The following is a 19,938-nucleotide window of genomic DNA, read 5'->3' as shown; positions in this document are numbered from 1 at the left end:
AAAGTATAGATGTCCCATGAAGGGCAAGAAGGTATGAAGGTTGGTTCTTCTTTGAACTCAAGTATGATAGGTGAATTACTTAGATTGTAATGATGGTATACCTAATGTGTTGTTGTGGTGTTGATGACCTAGTTTCCTCATCCTTAACCCTCTACACTTGAATTAGCTATGAAGTATGTATGTAGTTATGGTATGATTGTTATATGATTGAAAGGTAATTTTCATGATTATAATGTAATGTAAAGTGAAAGGTTTACTCATTTGCTAAGTGTTTCTAAAGTGAAAGGATTGTTACTCACTTATGAACACATATGAGCTATTATGGTAAGATGTCTACATAAGAGTCTAGTAAAGGCTAATGTGAACTTATGTGATGACTAAAGATGATTACAAAAGGGAATTAGATGCTTAGCACCGAAAGAGCATGTAAATGAGATAGGGGTCTCACGTACGTAAGTCCGGCTCCCCACATGGGTTTCCTCACATTTAGCAAGTCCGGATTACCAACGGTATGTGTTGTCTCATGAGATGGAAACCCCAACGTTTAGTAAGTTAGGGTTTTTTGAAGCAATTTCCTTGACCCTTAACTATGTACCCACATAAAACTTTAGCTTAGTGGATCCACATAGATAGCTATATATGAATGGTTACACCTTAGGCAAGTGTTAACCCTCTCTTTTCGGTATGGGAGTAGAACACCGGATTTCATGTAGCTCTCATGGTCTATGTCGTTTATTGCAATATTTCCCTAATGTAAAAGTAAATGAAGGTATGAAAGGTGTGAACTCGTACTAAGGCTTTCTTAAGGGTTTCTACATAGTGTAAGGGAGGGTATGAGACTTCTCTTGCACATTGCACTTGTGGGATCCTAAGAGATGGTTGTAGTAGTGTTCTCTTATGATTATGATTATTATGACTTATGTATGTTGAAGCTATGTTATGTATGATCATTATGAATGTGGTAAGTTATGATGAAATATGATCTTATGAATGTATGCATAAAATAGGTTGCTTAATATGATACTTGGCTTTGAATAGGGTTATGGGGTTCTATTCTTTGCATTGCACTAGTATTGGTTGGGCCGTCTACATGTTGGGATGATATTATATTGGTTTAGACTATGATATGTGCATATTGGATTTACTTGGCAAAAAACATGTTTTGAATAAAATGTCATTGTATGCATGTTTCAATGGTTTTTATGCATAGTAGTCATACTTAGTACGTGTGTTGTACTAACCCATATCTTCTCCCTTATCCCAAACATTTAGGTTCGGACCATTGAGGATTCAAGCTTACTTCTCAAGACACTTGGAGTTGCTTCCCCAAGTTGGTGAGTCCTCAAGTCCGAGGACAAAATCCTATGATCTAGCTTCTATGTTTAGTTCTTTGCTTATGTTAAAAGACATTGTTGTACTTCCTATTTGCAAGACTTCTTATTGATGTAAGGGCTAAGTCTCATTTTCGATACTTCTATGTCTAGATGGTGCATTGTGACGAAGTTAGATTCTATTTTTCATGTATGAAGTGAAGTTGAACTCTTTTCCGTGATTTTATTCTATGATACATGTTATGATGAATGCTAAGGGCTTGTATAAGACCTGTTCGAGGTCGAATACGCCAATAATTAGGGGGTGCTCTCGGGTCGTTACATTATCTTAGTCTCATGTTTATGTCAAATGGCTTGTTTAGGATCTCTTGAATCTTATTCGACGTGCCAGATCTAGAGGATAGTTTGGATCGTGACATCTTTTATCATCTAAAAAGTTTGATTATAATTAATTTTCATATAGCCCTATTCTTGGTTTAATATAATAGGAATATATTCATAGGGTCATAATTTGTCCCTTTTAGTGCTCAAATTTCATAATAAATTACATAGAGAAGTCTCATTCTATTTGTAAAAAATATAACAAGTATAATTAATTGAGATGACACAATTTCTCTCAAGCTAATAGTATTTTTTTAAACAAGCCATTGTTATTTATTCATAGGTATTTCATAAAATGCAATTTTTATCAATTATATATAGAATAAGTAATTTAGAGGCAAACAAGGCATCTTTAATGATTTGAATTTTGTTAAAGTACGAAAGGAATTTAAAAGTTCATGAAAAAATTATGCTCAACATCTTATCATTGTTGAGAAGCCTAGGTTATTAAAAAATCAACTCTTTTATCATTAACGTGCAATTCAGATATCATAAAAAAATTCATTAAATATTATTAAAATTCAATGGGCACAGGATCATTCCTGCTAATGAACAATAAATCATTTGCAAAATTTAATTGAACGATATTAATTATTATATCTTAAATAAAAATTGAAATATGAATTTTTCTTCAATCTCTTGAGAATCACTTGACATTCATAAAATTTGTCATCCATATATTTAATTTTTAATTAATTAAAATATATATTTTTTTATTTATGAATATCTATAAATTTATTACAATTATTAACTCTATTATCATTTAATTACTGTAACGACCTGATTTCGTCGTTAGAGAAAAGCCAATGGAGAAAGAATTGGGGCCAGAAATTTTTTTCGTAGTAACTTGAGATTTCCTAGCCTAGTCCAAATTTGGATGAAATCGGAGTCAGTGAGGTATAGGAAAATCTGGTAACAATCGGGTGACTTATTTATGATTTTGATTACATGAGTGGTTAGATAAGTCGTTAAGGAATCTGTACGACTTTACGAAATTGAATTGGGGTGAGTAGAACTCCCGAAATCGATCTTAGCGTGAACAATTTTTTCTGAGTGTTGTTGGTTAAAAGTGTGTTGTAAAATGGGGGTCTTGGAATTATTAAAATAGCTCACTGATTCCGTGCAAGCCGCTGGGGTGGGATTTCTGCCGCCAGGGCGGGGACGCTGTTGCGGGTTCGACGCGACTTAAGGTCATAAATAAACCCCAAAACGTCTTTATTCTGCACTTTTCGATTTTTAGAGCTAAGGAATGAACCCCAGGAGATTCTTGACAGTTTTCCACCATTCTTGAGGCTAAATGTAAGATTTTAACTCCCCAAATCCATTTTTCGATCCGTAGAACGTAATCTAATGGGTAAATGATTTGGAAATTATGGTGGAAAAAGCCCTAATTTGGGTATGGGGATCAAGGGTTTGGTCGAGGGTTATTGGGTTTGTTATAATCCGGATAATTAGACCTTTGATTGTTGATCCTTGTGTATATTAATTGTTTGTACACCTACAACAAGCGGAAAGAATCTGGAAAGGGAAGATTTAAGTGCCTTAGGGGATTCAAGCTTTGATTCGAGGTAGGTGATGGTTGTGATTTCATGTTGGTGTGATATATGTTTGTAATTTCTCATTATAATGCATGTATGTATGTGAATGTTGCATTATTGATCACCATAATCGTAAATGAGGATAATTTCAATAATTGTATGCCATGAATCACCTCTTATTGTATGATTGTGAGAATATGCATTGTGATTGTGATTGTGGTTTGTTGACTGGATCAGTTGCCACGTTCCGGCATAAACATGGGATCGATTGCCACGTTCCGGCATAAATATGGGATCGGTTGCCACGTTCTGGCATAAACATTGGATCGGGCACCACGTTCCGGTATACTAACAGTTTGGGTGTGGGTTCCATAAGAGGACCATTGAATTGAGTTTCATGAGAGGACCATTGAATTGTGTTGTGTATCTACTTGTAATGATTACATTCATATTTAATGATGATTGATATTGGAAGACTGTATGTTGCTTTAAATTGATAACCAATGTGTATTATTGAGAACGTGTGATGCTATATTGGTCCTAAAAAGATGACTAATATTGTATATGTTTGATATATGCCTGTTTTATAATGTTGTGGTTACTTGCATGTGTTTCATTTATTGGGATAACCGCGTGATCCTACTAGTACACTGTGGTTGTGTACTGATACTGCACTTGATTGTTCTTTGTTGAGTACATAACATCTTCAGGCGGCTATTGATAGACCTCAGCTAAGTGACTATTGATTGCGACCAGATTCAAGGGTGAACCAGTTCTTTCAGGCTGTCATGGATCTCTCTTGTTTAAGTCCATTCTTTTCGGACTCAGACTATTTGTTTAAGGTGTTTATTTAGTTTCGGGGTTGTACCCCTTGTTCTTAGACTTGTCGTTAGTAGAGTTTTGGTACAATGACTTTCAGGTTCTAGGGGTTGAATTTCTGCATTAGTTTGGTTAGTTATTTGTTTAAACCTTGGAGTTTATGGGGACCATTTTTATAGTCATTTAAACCTGCTTCCGTATCTTTAAATGCCTTAGTTTTCATAAAATTTATTTGTTTGGGTTGTAGTAATGGTTTTCCCACTGGAGGGTTTGTGTGAGTGCCAATCACGATGGTCTGGATTATGATAATTACTCATGTATTATATTAAGAAATATATTAAATTTACATTGTTGCTTTATATCTCACGGTAACATAATTGCAAAAATATAATTTAAAAATGTAAAATATTTTTTGAACAAAAGGATAAGAATATATTATTTTAATTAATTAAAATATAAATATACTAATTATATATGATATAATAAAATTAATAAGAATCAAAATTTAGAAATTATTAAACTACCAAAAAACTATCAATCATAAAAAATTCCCATTATAAAGATTTGAAAACTTTCTTGAGAGGTCCTAGACTCTGTTTGGTTTGAATACAAATTATGATGCAATTAATTATGGTAAGCTAAGTTATATTGAGATTAATTATATTGAAATTATTTTTTATTGATTGTTTGGTTTGTTTTATTCAAAATAATATGCATTGCGTAAATTTTAAGAACAAGTTATTTGTTTACAAAAATACATTTCATGAATATGAAAAGTGATGTATAAAAAAGGGTTTAATTGAATATCTTTGTTATTTACTTATTTTATCCATGGATAAGCTATCTCGAGATTGCTATACCATCCAAAGGGAGGAATAACTTATTCCAATACTAATTATTAATCCCGAAATAAGTTATTTCGGACTTATCAACCAAACAACAAATTAAGTGTTACTATAATTTAATCCCAAAACTATTTGATGTTATCCTTCACACCAAACCACCCCTTAGTTTATTCTAATTTTAATGAACAAAGTTATCTATATGTGTTGTTGATGCAAGGTGAAAATAATATTGTAGAATTAACTAACATGTTTGTAGGCTGGTCCGGACACCATAATTATTAAAAAACCAAAAACAAGAAAATAAGAAAAAAAATATAAAAAGGATCCGACCCTAATTGCTTTGCTTCCGTCTCTCTCTGTGACGGACTAACAATGAGTTCTGAGAACAGTAAAACAGAAATCTCCGACGAACAGAAATCCAGCAAAGACCATAAAGCCAACTCCTTCTTTGATGTTTACGGCCCTGAGGTCCTTTACTCTATTGCTTTTTCATCTTCTGTTGTTTATTTAGAAAAAAAAAAACTTCTTTAATGGAGTACAACGGTTCACTATTGTATCATGAATGTGAATTCTTTTTTCTTTTAGTATGAGTTATTAATCGAATTGGGTCTCTCTAAAAAGGTCTAAAATAGCTTTAACACAGTTTTTTTTTTTTTTTGTGTCTCTGTGTGTGTTGTGTGTTTTAAAGAATGAAAAGGAAAAGAATAGTGAAGGGAGAATTTCTTTTTAGAGCTTGTGGGTTGAGTTAATTTAATTGGGTTGTCTTGGCTGGATTTTTAATTGGTAAACCTTGAAGAAAGAGGAGGTTTTGCTAATGAAAATTTTAGTACAATGAGGACATATGGAGTTTAAATTGGTTAACTTGAAGAAAGAGGAGATTTTTGCTAATGAAAATTTAGTACTATGAGGACATATTGTTTTGATTGTGAGTTTGATGGAAATTGATTATACATGCATTAATTTTGATAAATAACTAGTTCTGATAGAAACCCAAATGGTAGAAAAGAGATGAGATTAAAAAAGAGGAAAAGGAAGTATCTTTCTTAATTGATAAAAGGAATATCTTTCGTGATTTGCAGATTGAGTTCATTTAAGTGGGTTATATTGTCTAGAGTCTAGGCTTTTTAACTTGTTCACTTGGAGAAGAGGAATGTTTCTGGGAAAATTAAGATTTGTATTATTGAAAATTCGGAATGCCGTGGTGACATACTATTCCTGTTGTCAGCATCATTTTCCATTTGGCGGTTGCTAGTTATTTTTCTTGTGTTTTGTTCTGGAGACGATGGTTTTGGTTTTGTTGTTAATTTTTGCAGAATAATTGTGTCCGATTCATTATGATATGTCATTGTGCAAGACAAACTATTATGCATGTTGGTTGAACCTTTTATAATGTCTATGATTGTTATTCAAGTTTTGATTGTGGTGCAGGCGAGAGCAGATATTGTTTTCAACAAACCAGAAGCCAACTCAACCTTGAATCTTCAAGTATGTTTGTAACATACTGATTGAGGTTATTTGTACTTATTTTACAAGAGGTTAGAACGTGATTTATCATGCTTAATGTGATAACACAGGACGTGCAAGGGCTTGTCACCTGGGTGCTTGCTGATGGGTTCATGCCATCATGGGCTTTTATCAAAGTAATGTATTTCATTCCTTTCTTTGCATGTTTTCCACTATGTCTTTATATCTGTATCAGATGCAAAAACACCTCAGTTTTTTGGAATACACAGAGGAAAATCTGGTGAGGAGAGGTTGAGCTGTCCTTACCTTGAGATTAATCATTCAATCTGGTCCATTTTAACGATTCATTGCTTATTAGATTATTTATACATTTGATACAGATATATAAATAACCAAACCATCAATGATTCTTTGCTAGGTGATTTGGATTATACTGAAAATGGATATTTTAACTGCAAATAGAGGTAGATTTTGCTAGTAAGGTACACAATGGAATTAGACACGCATAACTGAAGTTTAGGTGTGTACATGGTTATATAAATAAAAAAATGGAGTATCTGATATTGTGAAATTTTGTACCGTTAGATTCACTTTCTGACCCACCTGTCCAAAAAGAATCAAATCCTGTCTCCTTTCTCATCTCTTCTTAACACGTGGAATAAAGAAATCGAAGATTGCTCGAAATAGCGAGAACAATGTAAAAAACATCAAAAGATCATATTTTTATATGATCTTTTGGTGTGAGGAAAGAATACCATGTTGTTTAGATAGTTGGACAAATGTGAACGACTCAGTTAAGTCACATTGACAATTTGCAAATATCTTCTGACATGGACTTGGTGTTTTCATTATAGAAATTAGGGAAAAGGTCCTGATATACCCCTCAACTTTGCCATTTAGAGTTGATATGCCCCTAATTATAAAAGTGGCTCACATATGCCCCTACTGTTACAAAATTGGTTCACATATACCCCTTACCGTTACAAAAGTGATAAAATTAATTTTAAATTATTTTTTTTGATTTTTAATATTTCAAAAAATTATGTGTGTGATCTTTTTCACACATAAATTATTTTTTAACTTCTTTGATTATCATTATTTGAGTTTCTTATTCTTATTTCATTTTTTCTTTCATTCTTTAGTGTAAAATATGAGAAATAAAAAGAAAGAAGTGTGATGAAAAAAGAGANTTTTTTTTTTTTTTTGATTTTTAATATTTCAAAAAATTATGTGTGTGATCTTTTTCACACATAAATTATTTTTTGACTTCTTTGATTATCATTACTTGAGTTTCTTATTCTTATTTCATGTTTTCTTTCATTCTTAAGTGTACAACAACAACAACAACAACATACCCAGTGAAATCCCACTAGGTGGGGTCTGGGGAGGGTAGAGTGTACGCAGACCTTGCCACTACCTCGTGCGAGGTAGAGAGACTGTTTCCGAAAGACCCTCAGCTCAAATACATCAAAACCAAGTAAAAGGCGAGGAAAACAGTGTATATACATACCATCCAATACAAAAGATAGTATATAATCAACAAAGGAAGACAGTAACATCAATAAAACAATGAGAGAAGTGAAACGCAGTAGACAACATAAGGCTATAGATATCACAGACAAGAACTGCAAGTGCAAGGCTAGGACTACTACACACGCTAACAACCCCTACCCTTGCAAGGAGAGACAACACGCTAGCCCTACTAACCTTCAACCTTAATATGCGACCTCCACTCCTTCCTATCTAGAGTCATGTCTTATTTCATTCTTAAGTGTAAAATAAGAGAAATAAAAAGAAAGAAGTGTGATGAAAAAAGAGAAAAAAAAATCAAAACTATTTTTTTGCGGCTATATTGTAATTTAGTTTTTATATTTGTAATTTTTTTTTAGGACATCTATAATTATGTTTATAAGAAAATAAGTGAAAAGAATAAATTTGACCGTCAAAATAATAAATTCAAATTAGCCGTTGAAAAAGTAAAAAAAATGTGTAAAGGATAAAATATATCCCTACATGGACTATTTTTTTAAATCAAAAAATTAATAAAAAACAATTTAAAATTATTGTTTTCACTTTTGTTAGAGGAAAAAGGTATATGTAAGAAATTTGTGTAACAATAGGGGTATATATGAGCCACTTTCAGAACGAGGGGTATATCAACTCTAAATGACAAAATTGAGGGGTATATCAGACCCTTTTCCCTAGATTTTTTGATAACCGAAAAATCCGTCTGTTGCTCGCCCTTTGGACCAATCACAGCCTTCTAAACTCGGTGGATAATGGGCCGCCCCTCTACCCTTCTCCACTTAAATACTAGGTTTCGCTTTGCGTGGTGTGGGGCTTGATCCTGCGACCTAAGCCACAAATCCTCCACCTTTTGCCACTCGAGCTAGGCCTTGGGGGCCCTTTTCCCTACAAATTATTGGCCTATCTAAAAGGGAAAAAAGAAAAATAAAACAATTTTGGACCCATTTCCCTTCTTGGGTGTTCACTTGTCAGTATGTGTAGCAATTACTTAAATGAATTCACAAAGCTACATCTGTATACTTCCCTTCATTTCGTAATGTGCATTCTTATACTCAGTTTTTTACACTTCAATCATAATAAAGGTGGTCCCTATTTTCTTCTCAAAAAAAATTAATATGGTTCTTATTTTTACTAGTATGTTAGTGTATGATGAGCTTGCAGATTCTACCAGCAACATGTAGCTGCATTATCTTATATGTCAGTCATGCGCGTCATTAGGAGAATGACTACTGTTGTACATACTGTTGAACTTTTTTTTGGACTACATCTGCTCTTTAGTTATTTTGTAAGTTCTTGTACAGGAGCAGATCCCTTCTTTTGCTGTAACATTTTCCCTTGCATCTTCTTGATGCACTAATGAAATTTCCTTACTTCACAAAAAAAGAAGAAGAAGAGAGAATGAGTTTGTGGGAAAGATTTTGTTACTTGAGCTTGAGCTCTCTTTGAAACATTATCCAATGAAATTTTGATAATACTAAGGAAATGGTTATGGTTTTACTTGCTATTGTCTCTTAAGTCATTAGCGATTCTAGGTGTTATATATCTTGAATTATTGATACACTTCACATTTGTGATTTGACGCACATGGAGATAGAATTTAGTTAATGTGGATGTGTTTGGTTGCCTTTGGATGGTCCCCATCAATTTTCCAGTGAATAGTATCTTCTTTAGAGGCTAACACAGTTTTGTCTGTTCCTCTTTCTTTTTGCGTGCAGAATAAACCTTTGATCCCTAAAGTGGTAATGCTGTATGTCCCTGGCCTTGATGCATCTCTATATCTATCACAGTCTAAAGTGCTCAAAGGTTTCAAAGAATGCTGTGGTGTTCCGAGGCCAGTTTTAGCTCTCAGGTTGGTAATAATTTGAATAATCAATATATTACTCTTGCGTTACTTGTTTTAATTTTTTTTTGTCACTCTTGTGTTAATGGAAGTTATGTTTTCTTCTTCTTATTAGTTTTTGTTTCATGGTAGTTGTGTATCAGATGGAAATCAGACAATAGATGCACTTCTCACGTGCAAATCAAAGAGGAAAAGGAAAGTAGCTGAGAACATTTCACCGAAAATCACCCAGTCATCTGAACAAGGTACGAATCCGATCCAAGAAAAACTTTCCAGAAGTCTTTGTTGCGAGTCTGCTATTTTGATTTCATTTCCGGTTAATTAGAGGTTCATTTGCTTGTAGAAAGAGGTCTAGAAATGACATGTCTGTAATGCAGGCACCATCTCCTCCAACTGTATATCAGCAGGATTGCTATGGTCTGTGTTGTACTTTATAAATTTTTCTTCACCTGTCTAAGATCTGTGTATGATACACTTTTTTCCCCCTAGAAGTTTATGGGAAAGTGTCATGGATGGTTTCTGCTAGAATGTTAAATTAGAGAAGTGGGTAAAAATTACCCTTTTCTGATCAGGTAAATGTATTTCATCAAAAGCAGATGGGTGAAGCCTGTGTACAAGGGGGCAGGGGAATACCAAAAAGTAAAAAGACCTACAAAAAGAGATTGTTTTCTACAAAAGACACTCAATCTTCTTTACAATAAGGAATCGCGAGGGTGCACTAAAAAGAAATGAGGGATAAGAGGCTACTCCTTAACTGTACAATATTCATCTCTACATCTCCAAAAGCTTTTCTGTTTCTCTCTCTCCATGCAACCCACTTCAGTGCAAGTGAGGTGACAGTTGAAGCCCAATGTCTTCTCCTTCTTTTCCCGCGTCTCCAACTGAACATTGACTCTTTAATTGGGCCTGAAATCGCCCAATAGATTCCAAACTATGTCAAAATTTCCCACCATAGCCTTGGAGGAACTGGAGGTGGAGCTGGGGGTCCTGTGAAGCTCCTGAGGTGGTAAGGACCCTGGAGGGTACTCAGAAGATGTCTCCCTCTTGGCGTAATGTTGAGATTGTGGTCGGAGATGGAAGAAGAACTGAATTCTGGGAACTCTGATTGGCCAGAATAGCCTGAAGTTCAGCTTTCCTGTTTTGTACTCAATAAGTACTCAAAAGCAGGTTATGATCAATCAAATGTGGAGTTAACAAGAATGGGATTTGATTTTCAGAAGAGCTCTTAATGATTGGGAAGTTGGGGCATTATCTACATTGTTAATTTACTGGAATCTCTTGGTGGATATCTGACTGTCCAGACAGACTTAGATGGAAGCTGAATAGCAAAGGGATATTCTCAGTTAAATCTGTAAACTCGAAAAGTGAATATACCAGCGAAGGTGTCATGTTTTCTCTGGCTGGTAATTAGGCAAGCATGCTTGACCCAAGAAAAAAATACGAAGAAGAGGTTTTCAGATTTGTTCGGTTTGCCTTTTATGTGGACAGGATGGGGAAAGTAATGAACATTCATTTTTTACATTGCAAGACAACTATAAATCTGTGTCACGTGTTCTTTTGTATTTTGGGCATTAAATTGGCAATGCCAAGTGCTACCTTGATGATGCTAAGCAGCTGGAAGAGTTTTGGACAAATGGGAGGTGATGAGAACTCATTGCATATTATACCTGCCTGTATTTGATGGACTATATGGAAAGAGAGGAATTCAATTTTTTTTTGAAGGTACTAGGAGTTCTATCCAGAAAATTAGGATGAATTGTCTTAATTTTTTTTTTTTTGGTGTGTAAATAGAATATGTGGGGGGAAATAGGGGATCTGGTAGATCTATTAGGCAATATTTAAGATTATAGGCTTATGGACGGGTGTTTATACTTTTTTGGGATTTGTAAAGTTTTTAACTTAGCATCTTTTCTGGTGTTAAGTTTGTCTTCTAATACAATTACTCAAAAAAAGAAGAATGAGTATTATGTAACACATAACATTAAAGTAAGATGGTTGGAATTAAAGAGTGTTACATGAGTATTATGCTACAGGAAGATATCTAAGAAGATGATATACAAGTTCCATAGAGCGGTTGTGAGACTAGTAATATTATATGGGAGTGAATGTGAGCCACTAAGATCAATATACATCCACAAGTGTGGATGTTAAAGATGGATGTAACATGTGAAACTGAATATGATTAGAAATGATCATATCTCAGTTGCATTAGAAATGATGACATGTGATTTGACAAACACGATAACTAGCATACATAGAGGATAATTNCAAGTTCCATAGAGCGGTTGTGAGACTAGTAATATTATATGGGAGTGAATGTTGAGCCACTAAGGAAGATATCTAAGAAGATGATAAGCAAGTTCCATAGAGCGGTTGTGAGACTAGTAATATTATATGGGAGTGAATGTTGAGCCACTAAGATCAATATACATCCACGAGTGTGGATGTTAAAGATGGATGTAAGATGCGAAACTGAATATGATTAGAAATGATCACATCTTAGTTGCATTAGAAAGGATGACACGTGATTTGACAAACACGATAAGTAGCATACATAGAGGACAATTAGAGAAATACATCGGAAAATCTAGGTATGACTTTGATTGTTACAACAAAAACAATAGCAAACATATTCAATGTGATCCCACAAGTGGGGTTTCGAGAGGGTAGGGTGTATGCAGACCATACCCTTACCTTGTGTGAGTTAGAGAGGTTGTTTTTGATGACTATGATTGTTGAAGGTGATAAAAAGAGGATGAGGTAGACCTAAAAATACACAAAAGGAAGTTATTTTGGAAGATTTAAAATCTTTGGGAATGATGCATGTTTGGCTAAGAATATAACACATGATAACAATTGATCCCCACATAAAACAATACCAACTAGCTGGAATTAAACTACTTGTTTCTGCATGGTAAGTTCGAGATTCATCTAAAAACAGAATGAGATTGATTTAAATGAATAAAGAAGATCATAAAACTGACCTCCACCAACTGATCTAAAAAATAGGAAAGAAAAATTAACGACCCTGGCAATGTGGGTTGATGCTTACTTGATTGATTGGGTTAGTTAGATTGTTGGAGGAATAAATTGAAAAGTTAACTTCCTTCCCTTCACCACTCTCTTATGTTGTTTTTCTGCAATACCCAATTTGACAGGCACTTCTTGGGCCTCATTTGTTTGCACTTACTCGCAGTCTGAATCTGAACGGTTTAGACTTGAGGCCATCAAGTGCATTTGCTTACATTGGATTTAAGTACTTATTTGGTCGGAATAGGTATTAATCATTAAGATCTTGAACAAAGTCTTAATATCAATAAAATTATTTTTGTCTGGATAATTTTCATCATCACTCTATCTGTAACCACCCACCACCACCACCACTAACCAGCAACCATCTGTGCTATCACAACGACCACCATCACTGTCAACCACAACCATCATCGCCAACCACCAACCACCTCTGCCATCACAACCCTCACTGCTTCCAACAATTACTGTTAGTCGCTACCACACCACTTCCATCATTTTAATTATATCCACTGCCATCACCACCTTTGTCACTGCCGCCGCCACCTTCATCGCCACCTTTGCCACCACTATCAATCACTACCACCACTACGCTCAATCCCTACTACCAAGTACCAACCATCTCCATTATCACAACTAGCACCGACGCCAACTACCCCCAACACCATCGTCAACCACCACCACCAAAACTGCCAACTACTAACAACCATTTCCTCCATTACCACCACTACCAATCGCCATCATCATGTTAGTCATTACAACACCAACTATCTTCACCATCATGATTATCATGACCACCGTTAATTGCCACTAGCACCATCATCACCACTGTTAATTGCCACTAGCACCATCATCACCATCACCATCACGGCCACTACAAACCATTTCCCCATCACTAGTGAACATAAATGTTTGTTTTTAATCAAATAATGATTTTATTAAATTTATATATTTTTCTGATATTTTATTACTTTTTTATTTGAATGGTATATTTATTATGTTTTAAAATAAATAAGTTATGCACATTAAGAAATTGATAAACAAACAATTTTAATCATTCAGTGCTCAAAGACCAGCTTAAAAAAATACTCTTTTTTTTTTTATGACAACTTAAAAAAAAAACAAAAAAACTGTGTCCTTTACATCTAGAGACGTCATCTTAACCATTTAGATGTGCATTCAGATTTAATCTTAATGCAACCAAATGGGGCCTTCATCATCCTCTTATTCATTCAGGTGCTGAGGCTCCTAATAAGGAGACTGTGTCCTTTGCAGACCTCAAGAAGGATATACCATTTCCCATTAGTTATTATACACTTTCGGACAAGCAACTAGAAGAAAATGGATACTGTTATGAGCAACCAGGTGACATGCATTCCAAGAACTTGAAATTTATTGAATTTTTTGGTTAAGATTATTGCCAGTTGACCTTGGTATTTCATTACCCATGTAGAATTTCTTTCAACGCTTCCTGCTCCTTCAGGAACACCTCCACATGAAGTTTTGGCCCTTGACTGCGAGATGGTAATTTAACAACAATTTGTTCATCACAATGTTATGATTTAGTAAATCAATGCTGTTTTTTTATCTTCATTTCCTTACTCCTTAGATATAAATATTGGAGAGGATGAGAGCATTTTAATAATGCGGGTAGTCATGTTTTGGATGAGATATGATTTACGGTGGCTTAACTATTTACTGCATCTAGATTTCTTTGACTTGGTTGGTGATGGGAGGAGATGTTGGTTTATGTGGTTTAATTGTGATGTTTATAGTATATGAAATATCAGTTTTGATGTAATGGTACTAAAAGTTGTGTTCAGACTAGTTGGACTTAGAGTTCTGATGATGGTAGAAGAAGTTAGAGTTCTAAAGATGGTATGAGAAGTATATACATCCTTTATTATCAGTATGTTCTACTGCAAATAGTCGTTGTTTTGAACCTCAAATGTGGTCTGTCTTATCAATGCTATTCAATGGTATAAAGGGTCCTCTGCTGGTTGCCACTGCGTATATATTTTATACCAAAATAATAGCTTTTAATGTATATTCTTTGGACAGGCAGACAGATATTATGTTTGCTCCTTATCTAAAAAGATATTATACTTGCTGTTCTTGATTTGTCTCTCTTACATAGTAACCTTTTTTTTTCTTTTATTTATAAAGTAACATTTACTTGTTTGTCATTGTTCTTTAAACTGGAAGCTTTGCATACAAATGTCATATCATTTTGGTAAAAGAATATATATTTTTGTAGTGTATTACAAGGGAAGGCTTTGAGCTTACCAGAGTGACACTAGTGGATGTTGAAGGACAGGTTTGCTTCCTCCTATTTCTTTTCTCGCTCTATTTTTTGTCCCTCACTTGCATTGCAATGAGGTAATCTATCTTTTGCTTTATAGTTCCATTTTTTTCAAAACTGTTTCCTCATCATGTATTTTGTCCATGGCTAGATTCTTTTCTATGTAAAAAATGCCATTTACCCTGATCTTTTTGATGTCCTATTGTTTTTTTGGCCACTCGGAGGGGTGGTCCTTATTTAGTTTATATGAACCACCCTTGTCAAAAAGCTTTAATTTTAAATATGATCCAGTTGGCATATATGCTGCCATCATCATCTTTTTTCATTAAAAATCTATTAAGCCAGCTAAGTTGCGCGGGCTCTTTGCTTTTGATGCCGCACCCGTGTCAGATTCTCCAAATTACACTACTTTTGGAGAATCCGACACACACCCATTCCCATTTTTGAAGAGTCCGAGCAACATAGAAAGTCACATACACATATACTGCCATTATAATTCAAGCAACAATCAACTGCACCTCAATGCTTTAGCTAGTTGGATGAATCGTCTATATCCTTCCTGCACTATTTGGGCCTGCTGCATTACTTTAGAATGAATCAACCTGCATATATATTGGGATTGTTGATTTGTATGGTTGAACCCTGTAGTTGTCCAGGCATATTTTTGAACATATGTAACAAGTTAGGACATACATATTGTCCTTTGGTCCAGGCACCATGTGTTAAGGGATATTATTCCTTTGTACGTGTTTGGGCAAATTCAGTGGTCTTTTTTCTTCTTTTATCCTCCTGTATGGCCATCAAAAGTCTCTAACTTGATCTCAAAGTACCTCCCTGGCCTGTTACAAGAGATTTTGATGCATGATCAATTGTCCCATGGTCTTTCAGACGATTTTAATTAGCTACTTCTTTTCTGTGTCTGAGGGGCTAATATCATCAATCAATTGCAGGTTATGCTGGATAAATTGGTCAAACCATCAAATGAAATTGTTGACTACAATACTAGGTACTTTTTATGTATGATAACTTCTAAATTTACATTTGATCACACATGCTAAATACATACTCCTCTCTTCCATTTTATGTGTCTATCTCCCCGAGGTAGTGGTAAGGTCTCTGTACACTCTACCCTCCTCAAACCCTACTTTGTGGGATTTCATAGGGTATGTTGTTGTTGTTCCATTTTATGTGACACTAATTTCTTATTTTTCCATTTTAAAAAGAATGACACATTTCTAATTTGGGAAATGATTTAATTTTAAACAAGTTTCAAAAGTATTATAGCCACAAATTTATTTCATGCTTAAGACCACAAGTTCCAAGTCTTTCTTTTTACCTTAAGCTCCGTACCAAGTCAAACTGGAATGGATGGAGTAGCAGATTGGAGAATCAGCGGTTTAAGACTGCATATTTCAAGATTAGATTTACTTGCTAATAGCATCAACATGTTTTTGGATCTTGTTAGCTCCTTAGATTTAGCTCGGGCTACTTGTACTAGTGCTGAAATGTTTTTTGCTCTGTACTGGAGCTAACTGGTCACACCTTTTGCAATTTGGCATCTTCCTGATGCCCATTAAATGATAATCTTATCAAAAAGTCTTCCTTTTTTCCTTAATCCCCCTATTGAGTCAAACTCCGTCACATAAATTGGATTGGATGGAGTAACAGATTGGAGAATCAGCCACCATGTGGAATTTGCTTTTCACTGGTGTTCAAATGGTATATCCAAGTCTAAAGGCATTGCAAAAGTTAAAAATATCTTTTAAAGGTTAAGTTGGGTCTAAATATAAAATTGTCCTATTTTATGAGCTGAAATTGAAATTTTGCTAGTATGCTCTCCCGGCTCTTTCAAAGCAATTGAATTTAGGCGGGAATGCATATTGTAACTCAAAAGGGTTTTCTGGTTTAGTATGCCTGAAGCCAATCTTCAATTCAGATGGCCTAGACTTTGATATCATAGGAGCTGGATTTAGTGCTTCGTTGACTTTTATTTGATCTTTATCAATCAAAAGAATGTCTTGCATGTTTCATGCTTGATTTAGCAAGAGTTGACTACTTTTACTCTTTTGATGGTGAGGAAGCCATGCAAATTCATTAATTGGATAAATTTGTGTATTTAGATAATATTCAGAACTACCTAGTATAGTCCATAGAAAAGGTTATTGACACGATATGCCATTTTTTTTTATAAGGGAACTAAGCCAAGATATATCTTCGAATAGATTCTTTTTGCTTCTTCTGTTTGTCTTCTTTTTATCTATATTATAACGATGGTGTCCGGGGCCAGTGTGTGCGCACCTCGACTATTCCACCAAGTACTTGCTACCTCCAACTAGGTTATGTACCCAGTAACTCTGTCCTCCAAAGCGTAGGTAGATCGAAAGATCACTCATCTTTTTTTGTTTATGTTGGGATTTGAACCTTGGTCTCTGAAGTGTGCACCCACTTCATTGATGACTATACCGCACCCTTGTCTGTTATTTCTTTCTCTACTATCTTTTAAGTTTTTTCGCAGTTTCCAGTCTCTCACTGCTACAAGTAATGGAAATCGTCTTGTAAGACAGAAGGAATCAAGGAGGGGAAAAAGATACAGAAAGAAAAAAGAATAAGAAAAGGGAACCAAGAAAAAGATATTAACTAAAGAATCGAGCTTCATAGCCAGGGTTAAATCTCTCTCTGCAGTTTCCCTTTTCAATTTCTTTTGTTCTTTTATTTTAACTTCTTTCCTTTTAATCATTTTTCAAATTTCTTATTATTTCCAATTCTACATTTGCTTATAAAATCATTCTATTTCTCTCTCTTTTTCTTTCTATTGCCTCTCTCCTTTTTCTCTTAATATTTCTACCAACCTTATCTCCTATGGTAAATATTCTTGAACTTTTTGACCTCCCTTAAGATCTACTCAAGTCGCCTCAAACCACACTTTCCAAGCAAGGTACTCAAAAGATGGCAGGGGAATGGCTATGTGGGTGGTAAAATCAGTGTGTGTTGGGCTATAACTTTTATCTTCCTCTGTGTTTTTCCTTTTTATATTGTTATGGGGTGGAGCAAGTGTGATTCCATTCTCGGCTTAGTGAGGAACAATTTGGAAACAGAACTGGAAAGATAGATGATTCAGATGCAAACAGATTTTTAGAATACAAAACTCAACTCAAGGAATTTTTGGGGGCAACTGAGCAAGATAGCTGTTTTCTTCTCATTTCTGGTTGTGTCTTAGCGTTGCTATCGATCTCTCACAGGAAGAAAAGTTTCTGATTTATATTCGTAAGTTCATTTTTAAAAATCCATACCCAAAGTCGAAGAGATAGACGAGGGTTGTTTCTTTTTAGGGGGATAGGGGGTGCCCAGAGGGAGTCCGACACAGCAGGAGTTCAATTTGCTGAACTGCGCCAATTATTATCTGATGTCGGCGAAATAAATTTTTTCTTGCTTTATAAGCTAAAATATTTGTTAAGCACAAAATACTTCATGATGAAGAAAAAAAAATATTTGTCCTAAAAGACGAAGACAAAAATACTAAATAAACTCGGGAATTACCTTCTCTTTCTTGAAATTCTTAGTCCTTCAGTCAGTTAAGTATTTCTTTTTGTGGGATAGAAACACATGCAGAAGAACTCTGTACGTGAGTCTTTAACGTAAAAGGACATTTTTAGCTAGTTTGCAGTTAAGTTATATGTTCTTTCATTAACTGATAATCTTGCTTTATGTTGAGCAATCTGAACCTTTGCAGGTATAGTGGAATTACCTGTCAGATGTTGGAAGATGTGACAACCACTCTAAAAGATATCCAGGTTTATCCTTAGAGCCTTTCGTTTGCTGACCTCTTTGTCCCATTTTAGTAATCGGAAAAGACGCAATCAGCATAAATAGTTTCTTGCAGATTTCTTGCATCTGCAAAGCAGGCTGATTTGCTATACATGTCCTATTTGTTTTAGTTAACTATCTTTTCTTTCTTCAGGAGGAGTTCTTGAAACTGGTTCACAAGGAAACCATTCTGGTTGGGCATTCCTTGGAAAATGATTTGTTAGCCCTGAAGATAAATCATAATTTGGTAATTGATACCGCTGTGTTGTACAAGCATCCAAGAGGATCCTACAAAGCTGCTCTTCGCCTTCTGAGCAGAAAATTTCTCGGCAGGGAGATACAGGACTCAGACAATGGGCATGATAGCGTTGAAGATGCAAAAGCTACTTTGGAATTAGCACTACTAAAAATTAAAAATGGTAAGTCATAACCTTTTTACACATGCTAATGCACCATTAAATATTGTGCATTCTAAACTCTTATGGCCCCTTTGGTTGGTATAGAGGCAAGAAAAAGGGAAGGGTGCAGGCTAAAAATGGTTGCATGAGATGAAAATGTCCTTCTTGCCTTTTGCTTCTTGCCTTTTCTCCCTTCGGTTCCTCTTGGTCTCTCCTCATTAAGTTGGGCCTATAAATGCTCTGGCAAATGGTGGGGGTTAGCCTGTTTCTCCAGCCCATTGTCCTTTCTTTTTAACTTTTTTTTTGAAAGGTCTCCTCCATTCTTCTGTTAGGGGAAATCCAAGACTTGGTGTCTGGTGCCATCTTGGGCATCACATCTGTTGACCCACATCTGCATTCTGCAGTGAAGGTAACAAAAAGAAATCCCCTTTCCACCTGTGACCTTTTTTAGATCATGTTCTCCTTCAGTTTCTGAAAGGAATCTGGAGAGCAATGAAACATCTCCAAACCTAGAAATTTTCAGACGGGATGTTAGTCTGCTTAAAAGGTGATCGTCATAACAACATTATAGCAATTGTTAATTATGTTTGATCCATGCAGCAACATGTGTTTCCGTCACTCTATTTTAGGCCACGTCCTCAAGTTTTTTTTTTTTTTTT

At 35.0% G+C, this 19,938-nt stretch overlaps 1 protein-coding gene across 1 annotated transcript in view; it reads left to right on the top strand.

The window, feature by feature from the left end:
* The first annotated feature begins 5,253 nt into the window (after positions 1 to 5,253).
* Positions 5,254 to 19,938, top strand: part of LOC125850559 (small RNA degrading nuclease 5) — a 24,230-nt gene continuing 9,545 nt past the window's right edge. Inside the window, exons 1-11 of the mRNA XM_049530420.1 lie at positions 5,254 to 5,382; positions 6,343 to 6,399; positions 6,489 to 6,554; positions 9,621 to 9,754; positions 9,878 to 9,990; positions 14,012 to 14,140; positions 14,229 to 14,299; positions 15,033 to 15,092; positions 16,028 to 16,083; positions 18,808 to 18,868; positions 19,036 to 19,300. Of these exons, the coding sequence (XP_049386377.1) occupies positions 5,287 to 5,382; positions 6,343 to 6,399; positions 6,489 to 6,554; positions 9,621 to 9,754; positions 9,878 to 9,990; positions 14,012 to 14,140; positions 14,229 to 14,299; positions 15,033 to 15,092; positions 16,028 to 16,083; positions 18,808 to 18,868; positions 19,036 to 19,300 (1,108 nt within the window). The 5' untranslated portion in view covers positions 5,254 to 5,286. The remainder of the gene's footprint in view (positions 5,383 to 6,342; positions 6,400 to 6,488; positions 6,555 to 9,620; positions 9,755 to 9,877; positions 9,991 to 14,011; positions 14,141 to 14,228; positions 14,300 to 15,032; positions 15,093 to 16,027; positions 16,084 to 18,807; positions 18,869 to 19,035; positions 19,301 to 19,938) is intronic.

This window comes from Solanum stenotomum, unplaced genomic scaffold (genome assembly GCF_019186545.1).
Source record: "Solanum stenotomum isolate F172 unplaced genomic scaffold, ASM1918654v1 scaffold17555, whole genome shotgun sequence".
Taxonomy (NCBI): Eukaryota; Viridiplantae; Streptophyta; class Magnoliopsida; order Solanales; family Solanaceae; genus Solanum; species Solanum stenotomum.
This window is presented reverse-complemented; position numbering and strand designations above follow the sequence as displayed.